The sequence below is a fragment of the Lygodium microphyllum genome, chromosome 29 (assembly GCF_053477565.2).
Source record: "Lygodium microphyllum isolate KBCC chromosome 29, Lygodium_microphyllum_v1.1.10, whole genome shotgun sequence".
Taxonomy (NCBI): Eukaryota; Viridiplantae; Streptophyta; class Polypodiopsida; order Schizaeales; family Lygodiaceae; genus Lygodium; species Lygodium microphyllum.
The window spans coordinates 42888509-42912203 of NC_141163.1; the positions used below are offsets into that span (position 1 = coordinate 42888509).

The window sequence follows — 23695 nt, forward strand, 5'->3', positions numbered from 1 at the left end:
CTCCTGTATAGGGGAGACCCATATACTCTCTCCCGGGGAATGCGGTTTCGGGGATGTGATGAGAAGCTGCCAGGTGGCACTCGCCTCCCCTCCCCCCCAAAATAAAAAAAACATTGTAATAATGAGCATAATATAAGTATATAGAAAAAGCCTTCTAATGAAAAGTATAGAAATACATTTAGTGAGCATAATATAATTATAGAAAAAGCCTTCTAATAAATAAACTGCGCATTATTTTTTTTAAAAAGTATAGAAATAGAATAGAAGATTTGTATTCGCCTTTAAGAAAAGACAGAGACGAGCAAGACCAAGTATACTCCCACCTTCTGAAAAACATTATTGAAGAAATCAGAACAATGGCAACTGATACCAAGGATCAAGCCGTGCTTAGCAGTTACAGTTTGATCAGTGAGGCGAGTGCGGTCCTTGGACAGTTTGCAACACCAGCTCATCATCACCCCGTTCTAGATCCACTGCTGCTAGAGCAGAGCTAAGGCGATGCCGTATCTCACCGCGGCTGCTCGTAATTATCTCATCAAATACTTCACCAGCATCGTATTCATCATCCAACCCCAATGCCCGTCCAAGTCCACTGCTGTCAGCCTCCTACAAGCAATGCCCAGTGCCTCGTAAGAACTCTTAAGAAACAAGAAACCATCTAATGTCATCATGAGTAACACAAACTTGATGTCTATCATCCAGCCATTCATGGATATAACATGAAGGGAAATCTGCAGAGACTGCTAATAGAACGACTAGAGAAATGCATCCATACAGCCTGTGAAATCTTCTCATGTCTGACCCCTGTAACTTCATCAGGCTATCATTGCATATTCAGGCCTCATTGATGTGAGATATTAACAATGATTTCACAAAAGGTAGAAAGGGAACCTGCTAACGTGAAATTATCAGAATCAACCATAAACCATCTTTTTAGTTACACAGCTACACAAGAAAATGCCTAGCACAAGTTTTCCTCTTGATAAAAGTTCTGATATTGGGAGCAGAGCTCGTGTAGTATAAGCGGTTGCTTTTGTAGAAGCTTCTATCTGTTTTGTGTGCTGTGAATAGAACTGGATTGACTTTGAAAACCTTGAAATGCCAGAAAATCGTACCCTGATAGCCACATCACGTGTCATGGCAGCGGCTTCTTCATACTCGGCTCGGTCAAGTTCTTGAAGGTGAGGACCTTTGAAGAACCTGGGCAGAATATACCTTCGAACAGGAACTAGTAGCATAATCAACAAAGGGAACAATACTCCTGCAAGTGGGATCCAAGTAACGCCAAAACATGCTGCCAGATAAGTGAGCTGAAAAATGGTGAAAATGCTGATTATCTTGAAGGGGACTGCCTCAACAAATGAGGCATGAGATTGTTCCAGCACCCTGTAAAAAGAATACCACGGCATGCTTAATACACCTTCACAGAAACTCAATGAACAGACTAAGGAAGTGATGTGGAGCGAAATTTTCAAAAAGAAGTCCTGGAAACCAAGAACACATAAACTGAGTAAAACTTCTCCAAAATCTAAAAAGAAATGACACAACTGGCAGATCAAGCCTTCAGTACTCAGATTTAGAGAGAGATGATACATACAGAAATAATGAAGCACACAAGAAAGAACTAACAAGAAATAAAAGGCATATGCACACATTATCTGGATACACCCTCAATATTCTGCTAGTTGTGATCAATCTTGTTGAGAATGCAAGAGTAGATTAGAATTATCTCTAGATGGTTGTTTTCAACCTTAGTCATTTAGCATGGTTGCACTACAGCACCTATGTTGTAATCACTCACCCTCTACATGGATGGTTGTTTTCAACCTTAGTCATTTAGCATGGTTGCACTAGCGCACCTATGTTGTAATCACTCACCCTCTACATGCTGCAATCTAACCATGTTTTCTGAAGCGGGAGATGCATGGAAACCCCAAAAGAATTTATGAGACTGGCACCTCAAGAGAAATCCTAAGCAATAACTCTCATGGCGGAGGGCTGAAGGGTCTCCAACGTGCATCCAAAGTTTTGCCACCAAAAGAGAGGCTTCACATGCACCCAAAGAGCAATCCTGAGCAAGGACTCTCATGGGTAAGGGCTGAAGCATGTCCAACGTGTATCTAAAGTTTTGCCACCAAAAGGGAGGCTTCACAAGTGACTCTCCTCCAACAAGTGGGAGAAGCAAATGCCACATGCCCTCTCTGATCTACATAGCATCCTAGCTCCTCTAGCACTGCATTGTGGTCATCCACACCAACCACGCAAGTCAAATATGCAAGCTGGTCCGAACAGAGCTCTTTATTGTCCATGACTGCCAGCGACTTGTAGGCTAGATGTACCAATGGTGCAAAACCATGGATAAGCTTGTGCATCCATGCCCATCCCCTCTCTGCTATCTCTAGAACATGTGCACACTATGTCTACGATCACCGTGCAAGCACACACCTCCACCAATGCCGCTCTAAAGAAGTGAACGAGAAGGACCCATAGTGGACCCCAGTGCAATCACTCATACGCAATACCCTATAAAAGGGAGTCACAACAATGGCAATGACACCAACTTTTTGCCAAAACTGCTCATTGAGGTACAAGTGTTACATGGCTTTGGCCTCCTCTCTCTCATGCTCATCCCACTCATTCCATAGTGGACACCACTATTTGGCATAGAGTGGACCACACCTCATAAAGGCGCTTGAGCAACGACCACATGTAAGCAAACCAAGTTAAAGAAGGCTTCTTCAACTCTCGAGTGTGATACGTCGCAAGCACTTTCACCTTTACCGTGAATAAGGTGACAACTGATGTAGCTTTGTGGACCGTCCTCTTCGACCACTTAAGCTTCCCGATGTCCTCCATGAGTAAGTCTAAACAATGACTTGCACATGGAATCCACACAATCGTAGGAAACTCGGCCTCAAGCAAAAGCCCCATGTGCAGACAATTCAATGCATTGTCAATAACAACTTGCACCACATTTAAGAGACCCACCTACAACCACAAATTACAAAGAGAGAGAGAGAGAGAGAGAGAATTGAGCCTTAAAAAGATTCAAGAATTAAGAGAGACAGAGGCTTGGGGGAAAGAGAGATAGACAGAGAGGCGTCACGAATCATGATCATTAAATAATAAATTGTAGTTTATAATACAAAACTTGAAATTATGAAAGATTTTTTTTTTCAAAAGGCAACATATATCTTAATGATAGCTTGCCAAATGTGGCAATAAATGAATGCACCCGTCGTTTTCCTCCCTCTCTTACAATTATCTATGGCCCATAAAAAGTAAGTGCCAAGTGGACATGAGATGAGTATGTTGATGATGCTCTGTTTTTTATGATCACTTCATCTGTTGGTGAGAATGGAGTAACCATAATTTGTCCATGTGGCCCAAATAAGAGCAAGGGTTCTATCAATCCTTTCCTTCTTTTCATCAATCTTTCTTGTCCTTATATCATTATATGTGACACTAGTCCATCCTTCACATGAACCCACATTAGCAATGGCTATTACCATCTTCTTTCATTGCTCTTGCTTTAGGACATTAAATGCAAGATTGCACTCAATCACCGTGCATGCAATTTCAATGTCCGCAAGTCGTTGCCTTTCTCTAAGAAAGGCAACCAATCCACGCACATGACCGACAGCTTCACACAAAGAGGATTGCCTTTCTAGTATCGCATGAGCCTCCACTTTTTATCTTTTGCCGAAGCCGGATACGGATGTGAAGCCGACACCACTAATGTAGAAGGCATCATACACATCGGTTGAAGATACATCCACATTCAATGCTTCCTCATTAGTAGGCATAGGTGTTAGTGCTGATATGCCACTTCCTCCTCTAGTGGATCCCCCTCTCACCTTAGTGAGAATCTCATCCACGATGTTTTGAGGGATTTCCTTGCATGGACCAACTTGCACTCCGTTTTCGAAAGATGTTGGAGAAGTCGGATCACACCACTTATGTAGCACTTGCCACAATACTTGCATGTCCAATGCTAGAGGTTGGTTGGACTTCATTGTGTGTCTCTCCATATGGATGGTGTGCAAATTGAAGGCTCGTGCTTCTCACAAGTCGTGATGCCGATGAAGGGTTGCACCTTCGGGCTTGGAAGTTGGAAGTTCGAACCCGGATGGGAGAGAGAAGAGAGAGAGAGAGGCTTGAGAGGGATAGTGAGAGGCTTGAGCCTTGAGAAGGAGAGAAGAGTGAGAGGCTTGAAAGTTAGAGAGAGAGGGGGTGGGATAGGCTTGATAGATAGATAGCTTGCCTGAAGAGAGACAGGCTTGAGAATGCTTATTGATTTGGTATGAAAGGATAGAGAAGAGGAGGCTAAAGAAGAGAGTGGAAGAAGAGAGGAATCCAAGGTGGAAGAAGATAGAGGAGTGTGAAAGAAGAGCATCCAAGGCCCAAGTCAAACTGTCAAAAGTGGGTTGGCTAGAGCATGGAATCCAAGGGGACTGGGGTATGGAATGTCACCCACATGTGGCATCCAAGGACTCCAAATTACCACATAGGAAAAGAACGGGCCAAAAACACAATGGAAAGGATATTGACCAATTGTGGGAACGTGCCCAGACGCGGGGGGCAAAAGTGTTGGGTATTTGACTCACGCCTCACTTACGCCTACGCTCATATGGGAGTGTCGATGATCAGTAGGACACTGGGGCACTTTTTACTCTCGGTAGGAGAGGTTTTTTCCCCCAAACTTATAGTTTTATTGTCTTATGTGCTTATGTTACACACTTATGGGCACTTAGTGTGTGTCGGGTGTGAACACCCCCTACAACCCTAAGGTTTAAGGGTTGTACTTTGTACTTTTTGGTTACACTCTTTCAGTCTATTCTCTTGGGTGTCGTGCTTCACTCTGTCTCTCACTCTCACACTGTCTACTGAATCTCAGCTGCACCTCGATCCTTCCATCTCACATTTGGTATCAGAGCAGTCTGCAGTCTGCAGACTAAAGCTTCCACTATCTGCAGCCCCCGTCAGTTTCGCCCTGTACCTGCGTGCTTCCACTACACCTGCAGGAGCCGACATCTCAGCCAAGCATGTCCTCAGCCCTGTGTCTGTTCAGCGTGCACAGGGCGCTCGTCAGTTGCCAGCAGGCCTGGGCGTCGTCAGCCTCTAGCTCTCCAGTGCTGTCCGTCAACAGTCGTCAAACAGCCACCAGACGTCCAGCTCATCGTCAGTCGCCTGCTAGTCACCAGCCTCCCGCTCGTCAGTCGTGCCAGCCCCCTGCTCGTCAGTCGCCAGCACGAGCAGTCGCCAGCCTCCCGCTCTCCAGTCGCCAGCGTGCAGCTCGTCGTTTGCCTCCAGCGCACAGCCCCAGCCCCAGCCCCAGCCGCCTGCACAGCTCCATGTCGTCAGCCCCTCCGCCTGACTGCCCGCCTGACTGTCAGTTTGCGCCACCAGTTGCAGACGTCACCAAACACGCCCAGTCAACGTCAACATCTCCTAGACCGTCCCGTCGACCAACGACGAACGACCTGCCACACTGCCCTGTCAGCCTGCAGTCCACGTCAGGTATTTTTTAACAAAAATTTTTATTTTTAGTCCAGAACAAATATTCTAGAAGAGGAGGTTCATACGCGGCAGACACAGCACAGGATACAAGTGTGCAATAAATTTGATGCAAATTTTTGGACTGGTTCATTAGAAATTTTGGGGCTTTTGTGTATTTTGAGGACAGTTGCATATGAACTGCTGTTACAGTCACAGAAACACTGTTTGTGACAGACATTTTGGCAAAAATTTTGGGGATTTTGATATAACAGTGTTGCTGAGCACTGTTTGCACCTTGGGAAGCGTGCATTAAAAGACAGTTTTTGACAGAGTACGCCCTTGCACATTAATTGCAAAAGTGTGTTTGCTGCAATTTCTGGAAATTTGCAGATTTCCAATCCTTACTGCTTTGACATTGCTCATTTGTCTTTGGAAATTTGACATCATGGCAAATCAGGGAGGTGATGTCTTTACATATGTATCCAAGGAAGACAGATTGGACGGAAACAATTACTCGCTATGGTCATTCATGATGAAGAATGTATTAGTGGCCAAGAATTTATGGGATTATGTCAGTGGAGAGGAAACTCGACCGGGAGTTGTAGCTCCCGTTACTCCTCCTCCCCATGGCGCACGTGGACAACGGGGATCTCAGCCCGCTCCACCTCAGCCACTTCCTCCAAGAACTACAGCTCAAAAAGCTCGGGATACACATGATGCATAGGCCTTGTTGTTGATTGCTCTGGTAGTTCAGCGGTCCATCATCCCTCACATTCGTTCAGCATCTTCTTCACGAGATGCATGGTTGACTTTGGAGCATATGTTTGCAGGAAAGAATGAGACTCGGATCTCTTTTTTGAAGAAAGCGTTGGAGACTTTGAAGATGAATGAGGGTGATTCTATGCAGGATCACTTAAATAAGATTCAGGACTTGAGGAAGCAGCTCATGAATGTAGATGAGTATTTTTCGGATGCACAGTTAATATCCACCACCTTGAATTCCTTACCTCCTTCGTACTTGTCTTTTCATACTGCCTTGAACCTCACCATGAGGATTGCTGAGCACCCACTCACTTTTATTCAGCTGGTTAGTTTACTTCTAAAGGAGAAGCAAACATGGAAAAATAGTGGTGTGGATGCTATAGTCTCTGAGCAGGCTTTTGTGGCAAGACAGAAAGGCAAAAACAGCAAGGTGAAAAATGCTCCACAAAGTTCTGGCACTTCGGGCACATCGCAGAATCAGACACAAGGGGAGACGCAAGCTAAAAAAGAAAAATGTCATTATTGTAAGAAGCCCGGCCACTATATCACGAGTGCAGGAAGCGCATTGCCAAAGAGAAGAAGAAGGAGTCAGGAATGTCTGTTTCTACTACTCCTTCCACTGCTAGTGAGTCCGCGTCCTTTGTTGTGGACAGGGACTATTGTTTTTACACTTGCAGTTATGACATCTCTTGGGCCGATAGAGCACTTAGCTCTACAGAGGATGCTGACACTTGGTTCTTTGACAATGGTGCTTCTAGACATATTATATCTCGCTGAGATTTGTTTGCTTCAGTTAGTGCACCTCCCGTTGGGAAATCGGTACAGTGTGCCAACCCTGTTCGTGGTATTGGGGAGATTCAGCTCACAGCCATTGATGGCTCTATTCTCTGCCTGCAGGATGCTTTGTTTGTGCCTGGAATCAAGAAGAATTTGCTTTCTATTTCTTCTTTGGCACGTTGTGGTTTGCAGGTCACATTTGATGATGACCATTGCATGGTTAGAGATAAAGAACGCATGACTTTGGTCTTGACAGGATCTTTGTGTCATGGTTTATATGAGTTGGATGCTCTTTCAGAAGATCAGTCGGCATATTTGACATCCACTCTTACTCCTGCTATGATATAGGCGGAGTTATGGCATGCTCGTTTGGGGCATGTAAACTTTGGCAGTTTGATGCTTTTGCAGTGTACTCAGATGCTGGATGGCTTACCTCTCTTGGAGAGACCTCCTGAGCACTTATGCGAGGGATGCATTTTGGGGAAAATGCATCGTTTCTCATTTCCTCGTGATGTTGCTTTCAGAGCAACAACCAGATTGCAATTGGTGCATTCAGATGTTTGTGGGCCTATGCAAACCATGTCATTGGGCGGTTGTTATTATTTTGTGACATTCATTGATGACTTTACACGTTTTTATTGGGTCTACTATTTGAAAAAGAAGTCAGAAGTGTATGATGCATTTTTGGCTTTCAGTGCACTTGTTGAAAATCAATCCGGATGCAAAATTAAAACTCTCCGTTCGGACCGAGGGGGGGAATACATGTCCTCTATACTGAATTCCTTTTTGCAGCAGAAGGGCATAGTCCATCAGTATACTACTGCCTATACTCCACAGCAGAATGGGATAGCAGAGAGGAAGAATCGGTCACTCATGGAGATGGCCAGATGTATGCTGAAGGCAAAGAGCTTGCCTCATAGTTTTTGGATGGAAGCAGTCATGTGTGCTTGCCATATTTTGAACAGATGCCCTACCAAAGCCTTGAAGACCATCACACCTTTTGAGGCTTGGAACAGCCGTAAGTTGGTCACTTTCGTACCTTTGGATGTCTTGCCTATGCCCATATTCCACAGGTACTTAGAAAAAAGTTGGACAACAAGGCTGTTAAGTGCATTTTTATGGGATATAGCAATGAAAGCAAAGGCTACAGACTCTATGATCCCGTTACAAAGAAGGTTTTTGTCAGCAGGGATGTTGTTTTTGATGAAAAATCAGAATTATCCTTGGCTGGTTTTGACACATATCAGGCTGCCCGTAATGTTTTTCTTTTGGTGATTCAGCTGGAGCTTCAGAAAATGAACCCAATGTTCAGCCAGCTGCTCCTATGGAAAGTGCAGAAATTCAGCCATTGGCTGATCGGAATATTCAGCATCATGCTGAAACTGAAATTCAGCAAGAGCTTGCACACAGTCAGGATGCTAGATAGTTACCTAGATGGTATTTGCAAACTATGCAAGATAGTCCTTTGGATGCACCCATGGCTGGTCGTACTAGAAGGCAAACTCGTTTGCATGATTCAGCACTCATGGCTGGTCGTACTAGAAGGCAAACTCGTTTGCATGATTCAATAGACAGTGTGAGAGTGAGAGACAGAGTGAAGCACGACACCCAAGAGAATAGACTGAAAGAGTGTAACCAGAAAGTACAAAGTACAACCCTTAAACCTTAGGGTTGTAGGGGGTGTTCACACCCGACACACACTAAGTGCCCATAAGTATGTAGCATAAGCACATAAGACAATAAAACTATAAGTCTAGGGGAAAAAACCTCTCCTACCGAGAGTAAAAAGTGCCCCAGTGTCCTACTGATCACCGACACTCCCATATGAGCGTAGGCGTAAGTGAGGTGTCAGTCAAATACCCAACAAACCCCCCTGGAGTGAAGAGTGATCAAGAGTACAAGGATCATCCGCCACCAAAGGATATCAAATTTAAAGCATCGCGAAATGCTTCAAATTTGTTACGAGGAAGAGCTTTGGTGAAGATGTCTGCCACATTACTGGTGGTAGGACAATAGACAAGGCTGATATCACCTGCATGTAGCCTCTCTCTGACAAAGTGATAATGGATCTCAATGTGTTTCCTGCGAGCGTGAAACACTGGGTTGCGTGCCACTGCAATGGCACTTTGACTGTCTGTGAACAAAGGAGTAGGCTCCGTAACAGATACATCCAAATCAGCTAGCAAGCGTCTAAGCCATACGCATTCAACTGTGGTAGTGAAAGCTACCTTGTATTCAGCTTCACATGACGATGTGGCAACAGTGGATTGTTTCTTGCTAAGCCAAGAAATGCAAGAAGAGCCAAGAAAGAAACAATTGCCACTAGTGGAGTGACGTGTATCATAATCACCAGCCCAATCAGAATCACTGTAAGCATGTAACTGCAATGGTCCCCCCTTGGCGTAAAGCAACCCAAGAGATCGAGTACCCTGCAAGTAGCGAAAAACACGCTTGATAGCTTGCCAATGTAACATACGTGGCTGATGCATATACCTGCTCAAAGCTGAAACTGCAAACTGTATGTCCGGCCTAGTGTTGCATAGATAGATAAGACATCCAACTGCAGGAGCATATGTATGTATATCAAACAAATCACTGTCATCATGTAATGACAGCTTCAGTCCAGGTTCCATGGGAGTACAAACTGGCTTGCAATCCTGTAAGCCAAACTTCTCAAGAAGCTGCCCAATATACCTTGACTGTGATAGCCCAATACCTCGAGCATCATGTATGAACTAGATGCCCAAGTAGTAATGCAAAACTCCCAAGTCAGACATGTCAAAAGTTTGTTGCAAATTTTGTTTGAATGCTGAAATCTGATCAGCATGTGTTCCAATGAGCAAAAGGTCATCAACATAAAGACATATAATCAGCATAAGGGTTTACATACGTAAAGGGTAGACTCAGATGAGCTGTTTAGAAACCCCTGACCAAGCAAGAAAGCATCTATTTTTGCATACCAAGCTCTAGGAGCTTGTTTCAAACCATATAGTGCCTTTTTGAGCTTGCATACCAAATGTTCTGAGCCTTCAACTGCAAAACCAATGGGCTGCTGTACATAAACTTCCTCCTGAAGTTCCCCATGTAAAAATGCAGTTTGCAACTTCTCATATAATTCACCATGGAACCCTAGTAGGTGTATTGATGATTATCAATACACCTATATAATTCACCAATGGAACCCTAGTATAAAATAATTTAGAGCCATGACAATGTACTTTCCTTCTGCTTCTTTATGAATTTTATATTCAGCTGCACATAGGACATCTAAAGCATTTGCATGCAACATTCTCCACACTTCATGTTGTTTACTTTGAGAGTAAATGGCCCAAACATTCCAAGTGGTGATTTTCATAAGGAACAGAGAAAATTTTTAATATAAGACTATTATTACCTCCCTTTTGCCTTTGTTTCCAATACAACTAGTAACTCTTCCTTCAAAAAATCAGCCAACAAGGCAAACGCATTTTGTCCATGCCATCTCGCTTGGAAGTAGATGGCAGATCCATATTATTAGCACCTTGACTCAGGAACATGTGGTCCAAACGCATATCACTTTCCCTCCCTTGCCAAAGGCAAGGGGAGTAGATGGATCATATGACCTAACCACTCGAGGCCACAAATTATAGCCAGACATAGTACTAATGACCCTTGCCTTTTATCATAGGCTCCCTGTGATTTTGTCCTTTCTCCTCACATAACTGCGTAGACTAACCATGCTTACCAAGTTGAAGACGTGATGCAACTATTGCCACAAGTCACAACAGTGTGTAGCAACATTCAATGCATATACGCCAACTAGCCACATAACTTCACATTCATATGTAATCTCAGTTACAAGGAATCTACTGGATACATCATGTTTAACCAAGATTGGCTGCAAGTTCTCATGTACAATCATCAATACACCTATATAGTTCACCAATGGAACCCCGTTATAAAATAATTTAGAGCCATGACAATGTACTTTCCTTCTGCTTCTTTATGAATTTTATATTCAACTATGCATAGGACATCTGAAGCATGTGCATGCAACATTCTCCACATTTCATTTTGTTTACTTTGAGAGTAAATGCTCCAACATTCCAAGTGCTGATTTTTATAAGGAACAAAGAGACAAATTTATATATAAGACTATTACTACCTCCCTTTTGCTTTTGTTTCGAATGCAGCTAGTAACTCTTCCTTCAAAAAATCAGCCAACAAGGCAAACACATTTGGACCACGCCATCTCTCTTGGAAGTAGATGGCTGATCCATATTGTTAGCACCTTGACTCAAGAACGTGCAGTCCCAACGCATCACTTTCCCTCATCAAAGCCAAGGGGAGTAGATGGATCATGGATCATATGACCTAACCACTCGAGGCCACAAATTATAACCACACATAGTACCAATGACCCTTGTCTTTTATCATATACTCCTTGTGGGTTTGTCCTTCCTCCTCACATAACTGCAAAGCACTTTATTATGATCTAACCTAGTTATAAAAAAGATGTATTGTCTTTGACTTTTTGGTCTTTTGGGTTGTGTACCTCCTACTATTCAAAATAAGCAATGAGCAAGGGCTGAACCGGCTGCTTTTCCTAATCCTTGTCATGCTCTGTAGGTAGAGCATCTATGGGTATGCCTACAAGAGGAACGCCATGATGCATCCCAATAGTATCAATCAAATCACCATGTCTATCCTTTTTGGAAGAGCATTTTGTTATAAAGTGTCCAAACTACCCACAAACCCCATTTTACCCAAACCTCAAGGCGTACATACCCATGGGACCATTAAGCAAAACTCTGGAAGAAGAGTCTAAACTGAGAGTATAGATCAATCTAGACATTCTTGAACCAAGTTTCATCCATTGCATCAACTAAGCCAAGAAGGACCATTGCAGATGGTCAAAAGCTTTTTCTAAATCCAATTGAAATATCACCAATTCACAATGTGCATAATATATCCCATTTGGACACTCCAGACATTGTGAAGAATATTCTTCCCTTTGGTAAATCCCTATTGCATAGGATGCACAATGGCAGGGAGGTGATAATGTAATCTTTAGCCAAAACCTTTGTAAAGATCTTGTACGCACTGCACGTCAAGGAAATTGATCTCCAATGTTTCAAAGTAGAAGTGCACCCCACTTTGGCAATCAATTTAATGACACCCTCCTTCCAAGAGGCCAACTCTTTCATGATATCTAAACTTGCTAACATAGGGCAATCAAAGGCATGGCCAATTGAGTTGCATATATCTCAAAGAACTCAATATTGAGACCATCCGACCCACAATTCTTGTCTTTAGATAAAGGTAACAAAACTTCCATCACCTCATCTTGTTATGAGCACAGCAAGTGCTCTTCGAATGCAAGGAGATTGCTCTCAAAACTTACAAGAGAAGAACTTGAAAGAGAAATTGAACTAAAACTAGATTGCAAGATAACTCAATTACAAGAGAACTTGATTACAAGAGAATACTCACAAGAGCATGGCTTAATTACAAGACAAGACTCGATACAAGACAAGAACTAGAAGAGGACTTACCTCGCAGGAGCCTCACAACTAGTGTTGGCAAGACTAAAGGGCTTGTAGCCATGACCCCCTATTTATACTATAGCCTAGGGAGGTTAAGGGGGGGTGGTGACACGTATCATTACAAGAGGATGCCACATGGCATGCTGACATCAATGATGTCATAAGCGATGATACACATGAGTTCTAGAATGTCCTAGAATCTTCACAAAACCAACGGCTCTCCTAGCTTATATATGAACCAAGGGCTGTCTTTGCTTGAGCGTCTGTTACATTACCACCCCTTCTAGCATCGAGTTCCGCAAGGGCCAATGGTGTGCTATTGCATAGACCTTGGCTTGGTTGGGTGTTGAAGATGAAATTCACAAACCTTAATAGCGGCTCTTTTAAGATGTGAAGCTGGTTCCCATGTTCACTCACTTGCATCATAGCCCTTCCAATGGACAAGATATTGTAATCTGCCTCTTAAAATTCTCAAACCCAAAATTTTGTCTACTTCATATTCTTAGTGATCTTCAATTATGAATGGAGGTGATGGCTTTGGTATTCTTCCAGGGATACTGGATGTATGATATGGCTCCAAGACTGAAACATGGAATATAAGATGGATTTTCATGGACTAGGAAAGCTAGAGATGATAGGTGACTCAATTTACTTGGCCAAGAATTTGAAGGGCCTAAGTCGTTGATAATCCAATTTCTAGGAAGAGCAAAAAAAACATAGATCATGTCGAAGAAGCCAAACTTCATCTCCAATTTTGTATGATGGATGTTACATGTGAAGCTTATCTACATTCCTATTATATTTCTCTTGAGCTTGTTTGATGGATGCTTGCAACTCTTTATGAATATCAAAGAGGTTTTGAGCTAAGTCTGTAGCAATTGGATTATTCTCCTGTGATCTTGCATGATTGTCTATCCTTGGGTGTTGACCATAATTAGCAAAGAACGGTGTGAATTGAGTGGAGGCATAGGGGGAATCATTGTATGCAAACTCAGCAAGGAGTAATAGATCCACCCAATTGTCTTGATGATAGTTGATTGTGCATCGAAGGTATTGCTCCAAGACTTGATTCACTCTTTCTATTTTTCCATCACTCTATGGGTGATTGGCTGAAGAAAGATTCATTTATACTCCCAAAAGTTTAAAGAGACTTCTCCAAAGCCCGGATATAAACTGGGGGTCATGATCATAGACAATGTCATCAGGTAACCTATGATGCCGATATACCTATTCCAGGAAGAGCCTTGTCCCTTCTCCATTGATACTCTTGGTTTTTGGGATAAAGTGTGCCATTTTTGTGAATCAATCAACCACCACCACGATAGAATCATACCTCTCAAAGAAGATAGTTCAACAATGAAGTCCATGGATAAGGATAGCAATGGCTTACTTGGAATACGTAATGATTGAAGAAGGCCATGAGGTTGATGATGACGGACTTTAGCTCAGTTGCACGTGTCACAAGAACACAGAAAGTCTTTGACTAGTTTCCACATTTACAGCCACCAAAAATCCCATGAAACCAACTCAATTGTCTTGTTAATCCCAAAATGCCCTACTAAGGGGAGATCATGTCTCTTCTCAAGTATATCCACTTGCAAAGGACGGGAGGAATGTAGAGAAGTCCAGGGAGATCATGTCTCTTCTCAAGTATATCCACTTGCAAAGGTCCAAGAGGAATGTAGAAAAGTCCTTTATAATAGAGCAGCCCATCAATGTCCTGAAAATCCTTGAGTTGTGTTCTTGGCCTTGATGTAATTGCCTCCTTATATCCTTGGCAAATAAGTCTTTTGTAATTTCTTTCTTGGCCTTTGATAAGAATCCAAAGTCTTTTGGGGCTTTACTAATAACTATCCTTAACATCAGTTACTCAGGTTTCAAGATTAATAAATTCTATTGGTCATGGGCTTCATGGCCTTCTTTTGGTGCCAGGAAGGATCATTGAGATAAAGCATCTGGCCTTCCTTGTTGGTGGCCAAGCCTATAGATAATGATGAAGTCAAATCTAGATAGGAAGAAACTCCATCTTGCTTGACGATGATTCAAGCTCCGAGAAGTCAAAAAATATTCAACATTCTTGTGATCCGTATAGATAGTGATCTTATGAGGGGCACCTTCAAGTAGATGTTGCCAAGTCTTCCAAGAGTCCACAATGGCTCAAAATTCTTTATCATGAATTTCATGGTTGATTTCTGCATCAAAGAATTTTCTCGAGTGGAAAGCTATTGGATGAACTCAATTGTCATCACTGATCTAGGATAGAACAGCTCCAAGTGCAAAATCTGAGACATATGTCTCCATGATAAAGGACTTCAATGGATCTACATGGATGAGAATGGGTGCTAAGGTGAAGGCTCGCTCTAATCTTTGAAAAGCTTGTTCAACCTTCTGATCCCATACAAACTTGTCCTCTCCAATTAGCTTGATTAGAGGGGCAACAATACCAAGGTAATCCTTGATAAAGATGCGATAAAAACTTGCAAATCCCAAAAAGCATTGATTATCTTGCATAAATGAAGAAGTCTCCCATTCTAGAATAGTTTGTACCTTCTTAGGGTAAATAGAAATTCCCTTCTCAAAAACGTCCCCCAAAAACGCAACTTCAATTTGATGGAAAAAAACATTTTCTAGCTTTGCATACAAACCTACTTCCCACGATTTACTTAAGACTATTTTGAAGTGATGCTCATGCTCCTCTTGGGTCTAGGAAAAGATTAAGATGTCATCCAAATAGATCATAATAAAGATATCATTCATCATATGTTGGAAAGCTACTGGAGCATTCATAAGGCCAAATGGCATGACAACATATTCAAAATGCCCATACCGTGTGCGAAAAGCCGTCTTCCATTTATCACCTTCCTTTATCTTGACAAGATTGTAAGTGCCACAAAGATCTATCTTGGTGAAGACTTTAGCTTTCCCAAGTCGTTTAAGGAGTTCTAAATTTAGGAATGAGGATAATGATTCTTGGCAGTAATCTTATTGAGTCCTCTATAATCCACACACACACGGAGGGATCCATCTTTTCTCTTAACAAATAGAACTAGAGCACCCGCTAGAGATTTCGAATGATATATGAATCCCTTGGCAAGATTCTCATCAATATATTTCCTAAGCTCTACTAATTCATCTTGGGATAGCTTATAGATGGGACCCAAAAGGAGCTTGAGCTCCTTATAAATCTATTGCACACTAATAAGATTGGTGTTCCGGTAGCATATCTGCATGCTTCTTTTCAAACACATCCTTGAACTCTGCATAGTGAGCTGGGAGTGTGTCCATGCTTTCGTCCTTTGGCTTCTCCATTGGAATTGCATAAATCAAAAAGCATGGATGTTTCTTTGTTTAACGCATTAACACCTTTATCCCAATGTATATTGGTTGAGAATTTTTTCTTTTATGGCCTTGGTTCATCAACCTTTCTAGACCTCCAATTGATATCGCGGGGTTATATAATTCTAGCCAAGGTAACCCAATAACAACTGGACTACTTGCACAATGGATAATGTTGAAGGCTATAATTAATAGAAGACTCCTTAGGGTAAGTTTTATGGGTTGAATCTCATACCTAACAACTCCCAAAACAAGAGATCAACCATCAATCGCTTTTGCACATATCGGCTTTGCTTTCCTTGGAAGTTGTATACCATGTTGCTCTGCAAATTTTTTATCCATAGAGCATTTGTGGCTCCAAAGTCTAACAAAGCTTGTCTATCTGTCTATCTTCCCTCTAGGTAAATCTTTACTGGTAACATAAAGCTAAATGTTGGATCTGCAGATAGAAGGAGATTTCTTTTAGGTTTCTTGAAGCTTTGTCCAGCCGCATGGTCTCTACTGAGGCTCGATGTTGATATTTCTCGATAGTAATGAAGTAACAGTGCCATGAATTCTCATCCTTCCTTTATTAGGACAATATTTAGCTATGTGTCCTAACTAGCCACAATACATGTATAATCCATTACTGTGCCGTCTTTGTTTTTCTTGAGCTATCAATGGCTTGAACTGCATCATATCAATTTGCATAGGCTTTGCCTCGAATACTTGGTGTTCTTGGGTAGTTGGTCTTCAAAAGCCTTCATCATGCTTGAATTTAAAGCAGCTCTTCAACTTCTTTCTAGTTTTCTCTCAAATAGACGGTTGTCACATTTAATTGCTTGAGAGAGAAATTCAGTAAGTGTATGCACCTTTGACATAGTGAGCAAAAGATCTTTAACATCACCTTTCAATCCCTGATGAGATTTACTAATGAAATAATCCTCATGCTATGTTAAATCGCATGCGAGTTGCCAAAATGCTGATGCATATATATAGACGGGTCTTGACCCTTAGCTAGATTTCTAATATTTGTTTCAGCTACTCTTGCTCTGTCTACTTCTACAAATGTGGTGGAGAACTCTTGTATAAAGTCATCAAAATTATACAACAATGGGGATTCCTTCTCAAGCAAGGGAGCAAACTAAGAGAGAACTATACTTGAGAGAGGAGTTCCTTCAAGGCTGATCCAAGAAGTACCATTTGGGTAATGATCTAGTTACATACGTATAAACAATCGTACTTGTTGGAGGAAACCTCTAAATTTTGGCCTTGTGCCATCAAATTTCTCTAGAAGATTGACCTTTGGTTCTTTCCTATGTTGATCATGAAGGTTGCCAGTAGTCCCGATAGACCTTTGGCTTAATGTAGACTTGTCTTTTGAATTTCTTAAAGTTGTCGTGGTAAGTCTTGCACAGCTAATCCCAAAGCTTGTGGTTGCTCTACTTGTAGCTTTGCATTACATTCTTGAAGCTCTTGGATTTGCTATTGGATGCTTCGTAAAGAAGCAAGAATACCTTCCATCACGAACTCCATCATGAGTAGGCAAGATCATGGTAGGAGAGTCTTGCCAAACTATTATGAGCATGGCAAGTGCTCTTCAAGAGCAAGGAGATCACTCTCACAACTTACAAGAGAAGAACTTGAAAGAGAAATTGAACTAGAACTGGATTGCAAGATAACTCAATTACAAGAGGAACTTGATTACAAGAGAATACTAACAAGGCTGCAGCTTGATTACAAGGCAAGACTCGATACAAGACAAGACTAAAACAAGACAAGAACTAGAAGAGGACTTACCTCACAAGAGCCTCACAACTGGTGTTGGCAAGACTAAAGGGCTTGTAGCCCATTACCTCTATTTATACTATAGCCTAGGGAGGTTAAGGGGAACACATGTCGTTACAAGAGGATGCCACATGGCATGACATGCACGTCAACACATGGCACACTAACATCAGTGATGACATGAGCAATGATGCAAATATCTTCTAGAATCTTCTAGATTCTATAAACTTCATGGAACATGGGCTGTCCCAACTTGCATGTGAATCAAGGGCTATCCTTGCTTGAGTGTCCGTTACACATCTTGTGTTATGTCCAAATTAAGAGTTCAGCTATATCTACCAAATCTTGATCTTTAACCAAATCACAAAACAAAGAACAAGCTACCAAGATGGTGTCTAAAACAGGTGATTGTGGCCCAAGCAGATTCATAAAATAATCCCACACATTTGTACAAAAGTTTGAGGATTTGTACACATTTCACCTATAGAATTACTCAACTTCACTACATTTTCCTTGGCAAAGGAAGCATATAAACCACAATAGAATTTATGGGACTAGCAATTATTATCTTGCAATCCCTCTAATAATGCAGCAATTTTAGCCTGCTGGTAAGAACGCATCTGAAAAGTTAAATGAGTTGTGATAGTCTCGTAGAAGTAGAAAGCAAGTGGTCCTGCAGCAAGTCCATTAGAAAAGAATGTGAATGCACTAGGGCAAGATCTGCTCTGCAACCTGCGATCATGTTTGTGAAGAGTAGGATGATATATACCGTATTGCCTAGCCATTGTTTGCACATTAGATACCAACAAATCCAAAGAGACAGCACCTTTAGACAAGAGATCCAATGTGAACTAATGCAATAGTCAAATTAAAATGCAATGGCAACTTGTTCAAAAAATGTCAAAAAGGATGAACATGATGCTTAAGAATCTCAAATACCAAGGAAAAGTGATAAAAAGGAACATAGAGTTGCAAAACCTGAATTTCCAAAACTTCCAGTAAAAAAGAATCATCACGTATGACACACATGCATCGTGCGATTCAAACGGCTCTAGTTTCTAAGTGATGTGCTGAATAGAAGGTATAACCAAGGTCAAGCAAAGATAACCAAGACCATAGATCCCGTTTCATCACCATCTATGCAAAAGCATTTGTGTGTGTGTGTGTGTGTGTCCCCAACAAGCCAAACTCCTTGCAACTGGAAAGTATTGCTTGGAATAGAGTAGTTGCTGAACCATTGGCTGTCCAAGAGCCAAGAAGAGCTTACTTTTGATGACTTGATTGATGACCAAGGTCATGCGCTATCATTTGTGGTTGCTTCTACTAGATATGATCTCGGGATGCACTATTGGCTGGTTTGCTGTAAAATTAAGGATATTCCTATCTTCAATGGAACCCATTCCTCCTTTGAATCAGCATTCTAGGCTATTAGATTGGAGTTTACGGCGCATCACTCCTATTTCTAGACCTTTGCCTCTTCGAGCATTGACTGTTGAATGTATCTTCATGTCCTCTCTTAAACATGGATTCAGGAGCATGCCAATGCTTTGTGGCATATGGATAAAACATTGAATAGATGGTGCAAGCATCTTCGCAAGATTTGGAAAAGCAAGCTTCCTCTCCAATCAAGGCTTTTCTTTTGGCATTGTTTGGTTGGTGCCTTGTCAAAGGGTAACTTCTTTGCAAAGCATGGTTTAGGGGGATTTAATTGTGCATGTTGTATGGCACCTTAGGAAATAGTCCAACATAGTTTTGGGGGTTACCTTGTCTCATGCTCCCTCCTTGACCATGTCTCAACATATTTGAGAGCTCATCGTCCCTATGCTAGTTTGGGAAGTTCTTTTGTTTCTTTGGCATTGTTTCTATAACCTTATGTTCTCAATTCTCACCCCATCCAAATGTCCACAAGTCACTTTATGAACACTATGACCAATGCTAGTAGTACCCATCTAGATGTCCACACATGGTGGACATCAAATGGGTGCTAGCAACATTGTGGACATCGAGTGGGTGCCAACAGCATTGGCCACAATGGTCATAAAGTGACCTAGCCTAAATGTAGTACAACCACTTTAGGGTTAGGGCTATTGAGTCCTATTTATAGAACTCAAGGCCCATTGTGCACATTGTATGATCACCACTCTTGTGTGGGCCGCACTTTAGAGCAACATTGGTCATAAGTGGTCATTAAGTGCCCTAGTGCAAATGCAGTTGGGACACTTTAGGGTTAGGGAAGCCAAGCCCTATTTACAAGACTCAAGGCTCACTATGCACATCGTGTGATCACCACTCTTGGACTTGCATCGCTCTGCACTAGGGGCACTTTAGGGTTAGGGTAGGCGAGTCCTATTTATAGGACTCAAGGGTCCATGGTGCACGTGGAGCCTTGACTCCTATAGATAGGGCTCAGCTGCCCTAACCCTAAAGTTCCCCAACACTATGAGCATTTTATGAACACTATGACCAATGCTGCTAGCACCCTTCCGGATGTCCATAAATGTAACTCTCTAAGAGAGGTAAGTTTAGTAATAAGCCCATTTTTGGGAGGTGAGTTGGATGCAAATCCTCTATGTTTTGGAACTTTATCTTGGTATATTATCATGTTACACTATTGCACGTGATCTAAGATGGCATAAAATCAGTGTATCACAGCCACAACTCAAGGAAGAACTGCAAGCCGAACGCGTCACCCGCTGGCAAATTCTACCATTTCTCCTGCTCCATATTTGCATTCATCGTAAAGAGCCGCCAAAAGGCCCGTTTCTTCTCTTGCTCCATCATCATCAACTTTATCCATTCCACAACATTGCAAAAAGTAATAGAAACTACCACCTTCCATTAGATTTACTTTACTTTCCATAGGGTACAAATGTATTCACTTAAACTATAGAGGAAAGGTACTTACTCAAAAGAACCAAATGTGACAAAATTGCATCAAGGAAAAAATCAATCGGTATGCTCCCAACTTCTTTCTTTCTTCTCAAATCCAGATGGTACGAGAGTGATGGGAGTTATGAGCTAAGTCAATGGTGGATTCTTGGAAGCAAGGGAGCCTGTGCAATACTTAGGTGTAGAGAGCATTCAATTGGAGTGATCTCCTAGCTATTTGAGGACTCTATAGTGCCAAAACCATGGCAGCCATGGCTCCTGGACAGGCTATGGTAGCTTCTTCTTGGAAGCAAATGGTCCTGTGTTTGGCTGGTCATTGATGGCGAATCACAGGCCTGGATAGTGGAGGCTACAGGCATGTTGTGACTCTGAGAAACAGGCTGGTTAGATTAGTTTCTTTCTATTTTCCTAATGTGCATGGATCCAGTGTTTGACATTAAGTGTTCTAGAATGGTTGGACATTTCTAGAAGAGCTACCTGAATTACCTGGGAATCATTAAATAGTGTTACTAGCAAAAGCCCAAACCACAGGGTGAACCCTAACCAAGCTGAGCAACAGTCATGAGCAAGTTAAGAAAATTTATTGCATGAGTGCAGAACATAAGAACGGCATACTTATATCGACGACTTGCTGGAGTGAAAAGGAGAAGAATTCTCTCCCAAAACTGATTCCCAGGCAAGCTGTCAATTGCCATGTATGCAAAATACCCCCACAACACTGATGTTGGTATTTTCTTCAGTACAGGCATTGCACCAACACAACCTCCTACCATTATGGACTGCAACAAGTTGCTGAGGCGCTGCTCTTTCACCTCCACTGGTAATAGATCATCAATATCCTTATCAGGATCAAAAACACTGACATCTACAGGAGTATGAAGACATCCACTCCCTGCAGCCAACTGCAGTGTGCTGGCTTTGAGCTCTTTCAGAACCTGCACATCATTAGAACAAATTGGACCTCAAAATTCTGAAAACAGAAGTTTGCAAGAAAGAACCACATGTGGATTTGGAAAAATGTGGGGAAATGGTATAAAACATGGGAATAGCATAGAGTTTGATATCACATGAAAGCCTACCCTAGAAGATGGAGTTTGCAGGGCTAATGGAGTTCCTGTCTGCTTGAAGGCCTCTTGCATATTATCATACAGCTCAGCTAACGTTGAATTATGTTCCATACTTTTCCTAGCTGTCTTCACAAGCTTCTTGCGCACAAGCTGAAATGACAACTACCTTCTGTCAAATTGCAAATAGCGCCTACACACAAGTCTAACTATCTGGAAAATTACTTCCATAAAGACCTGATGTTTCAATATTGCCAAACTCTTGGTATGCATAGGGGACTGTGGTATAACACCATTTGAAGGGGGTATCCCTATCAACCCGCATGCCAAAACCTGTCAGACATTTACATTCAAATTACATGAGTAAAAGATCCAATGTGGTTGATAAGTTTGAGATTGTAGCAGAATGTTTTCGCTTTACAAATCATGCTGCTCAAACATTTAAGATTGATGAAGTCAATGTGATACCAGAAAACCCAAAAGTAGAAGATCGTAGTGAAATGCTGATGGCCTTCTCAAATTGAATTCTTTCTGCTGTGCAAGCTGAGATGCAATGCTATGATCAAAGTAGTAAAGCACAGCTATCATGGTCGCTGGAATCAAAGCACCAAAGATATAGCTGACTGGAACTTGTGTCATCTCCTAAAAAGTCAACAAGTCCAAACTGGGACTTCAGCTAGATGAACTCAATTTCTTATGACTTTGTGTATGAGAGATTACAAACAGCATGATCAGGTGTAAAGAGCTTAAACTAAATGACACATTATTTAAATTAATCTCAGTGATGTCCCACCCGTATCACCGTCCAATTTCTTGCAGCATCATGTGACCATGGATTGGGACTGAAAAGACGCCTAGGAATTCCTTGTGGAACATTTTTGGATGCTCCATATGATAAGCCTGTCCAGACAAGAACCATTAAGGGTACTCCATAATCGGCTACAAACCCACGCAACCTACCTGACAACAGGAGAATTTCCACATGGTAAGTTTCAAATTAAAAATAATTTTACACTTTCCATGGTGTTGAAGCTATAGAATAAAAGTAACATGTACGATGAAAAATAAAAATCAAACACATCCAGAAAAAATTTGGTACCACATTGCATTGTCACCTGAAAAAAACATGCTTACATGGCCAAAGCCTTGCTTCGGTTTCATAATCATTACCCAACAGAGTCATTGCTCAAAATGAAGGTTGCATGCACCATATGCATTATTAAGGTTGCCCGCGAGTATATTTCCCACTTGATATGCAAAAGATCCTGGGATAGACCTAAATTTGATTAAACAGATGCAGTGCATAATGATACGCGCATGACCTTGCAGCATTCACTGGGAACTATTTCTGCATACAATATGCCTTGGCATTTTGATCCAGCTGTTCTTCTACAGCAGAGATTGTACTCTGGCTGTTCTTGTGGTATTCAGTGAAGTGTTCTTGATACTGATGTCAAGCCGCATTGAAACGTAGTTCCCAGCTTATAGCCTCTACACATCAGAGTAAGTTGACAGTTGCCTTACAGATTCACAAGAACTGGCTGTGAACACTGTATACACAGGCTGGAGATATTTTCTCTCATTGCAAGGACCATCATATGTGAATTGGAGCAGGGAAGAATGCATCAAACTATTGCAGTTTGGAAGCTATATATCAGCTTCAGACAGTCCAGACTATGTTGCTCATCATTGCTGGTGGGACAGATAGGATGCAGTTACTGAGTGCTGGCATTGATAGAGAAGCACACATTACTCATACTCAATAAAGTAGCATGATACTTTGTCCATTAGTGCTTTGTTATCAAAATGCACGTGGAAGCAGCAAATGAAAGCAAAATAAATGCTTGGTATGGGAATGGCTGAAGGAAATGAGGAAGACCCAAAACAAAATCATCAGCCATGCACAAGTGCAATGCGCAATAGTAGTGAGGCCCCTGACTTCTGAGCACGGAAGACTCAGATTATAGCTATCTAGAAATGGCACTACATAAACAAGGTGTAGAGACAGGCGGCTATATATTGGCAGTTCTTTGAGGAAGCCGAGAGTGCACATACTCACACACGAAAAAGCAAGAA

General features: G+C 41.8%; 1 protein-coding gene across 4 annotated transcripts in view; it reads right to left on the reverse strand.

Annotated features, from left to right (window-relative positions):
- Positions 1–252: 252 nt before the first annotated feature.
- The window catches only part of LOC148010559 (putative boron transporter 2), a 34398-nt gene continuing 10955 nt past the window's right edge, over positions 253–23695 (reverse strand). For 3 of the 4 annotated variants that reach the window (XM_087671534.1, XM_087671533.1, XM_087671530.1), the window contains exons 6-12: positions 22413–22579; positions 22088–22261; positions 21857–21952; positions 21635–21772; positions 21171–21490; positions 1116–1386; positions 253–606 (exon numbers count right to left, since the gene is read on the reverse strand). In XM_087671534.1, the coding sequence (XP_087527660.1) occupies positions 406–606; positions 1116–1386; positions 21171–21490; positions 21635–21772; positions 21857–21952; positions 22088–22261; positions 22413–22579 (1367 nt within the window). In that variant the 3' untranslated portion in view covers positions 253–405. The remainder of the gene's footprint in view (positions 607–1115; positions 1387–21170; positions 21491–21634; positions 21773–21856; positions 21953–22087; positions 22262–22412; positions 22580–23695) is intronic. The other variant, XM_087671532.1, reaches the window with a different exon arrangement.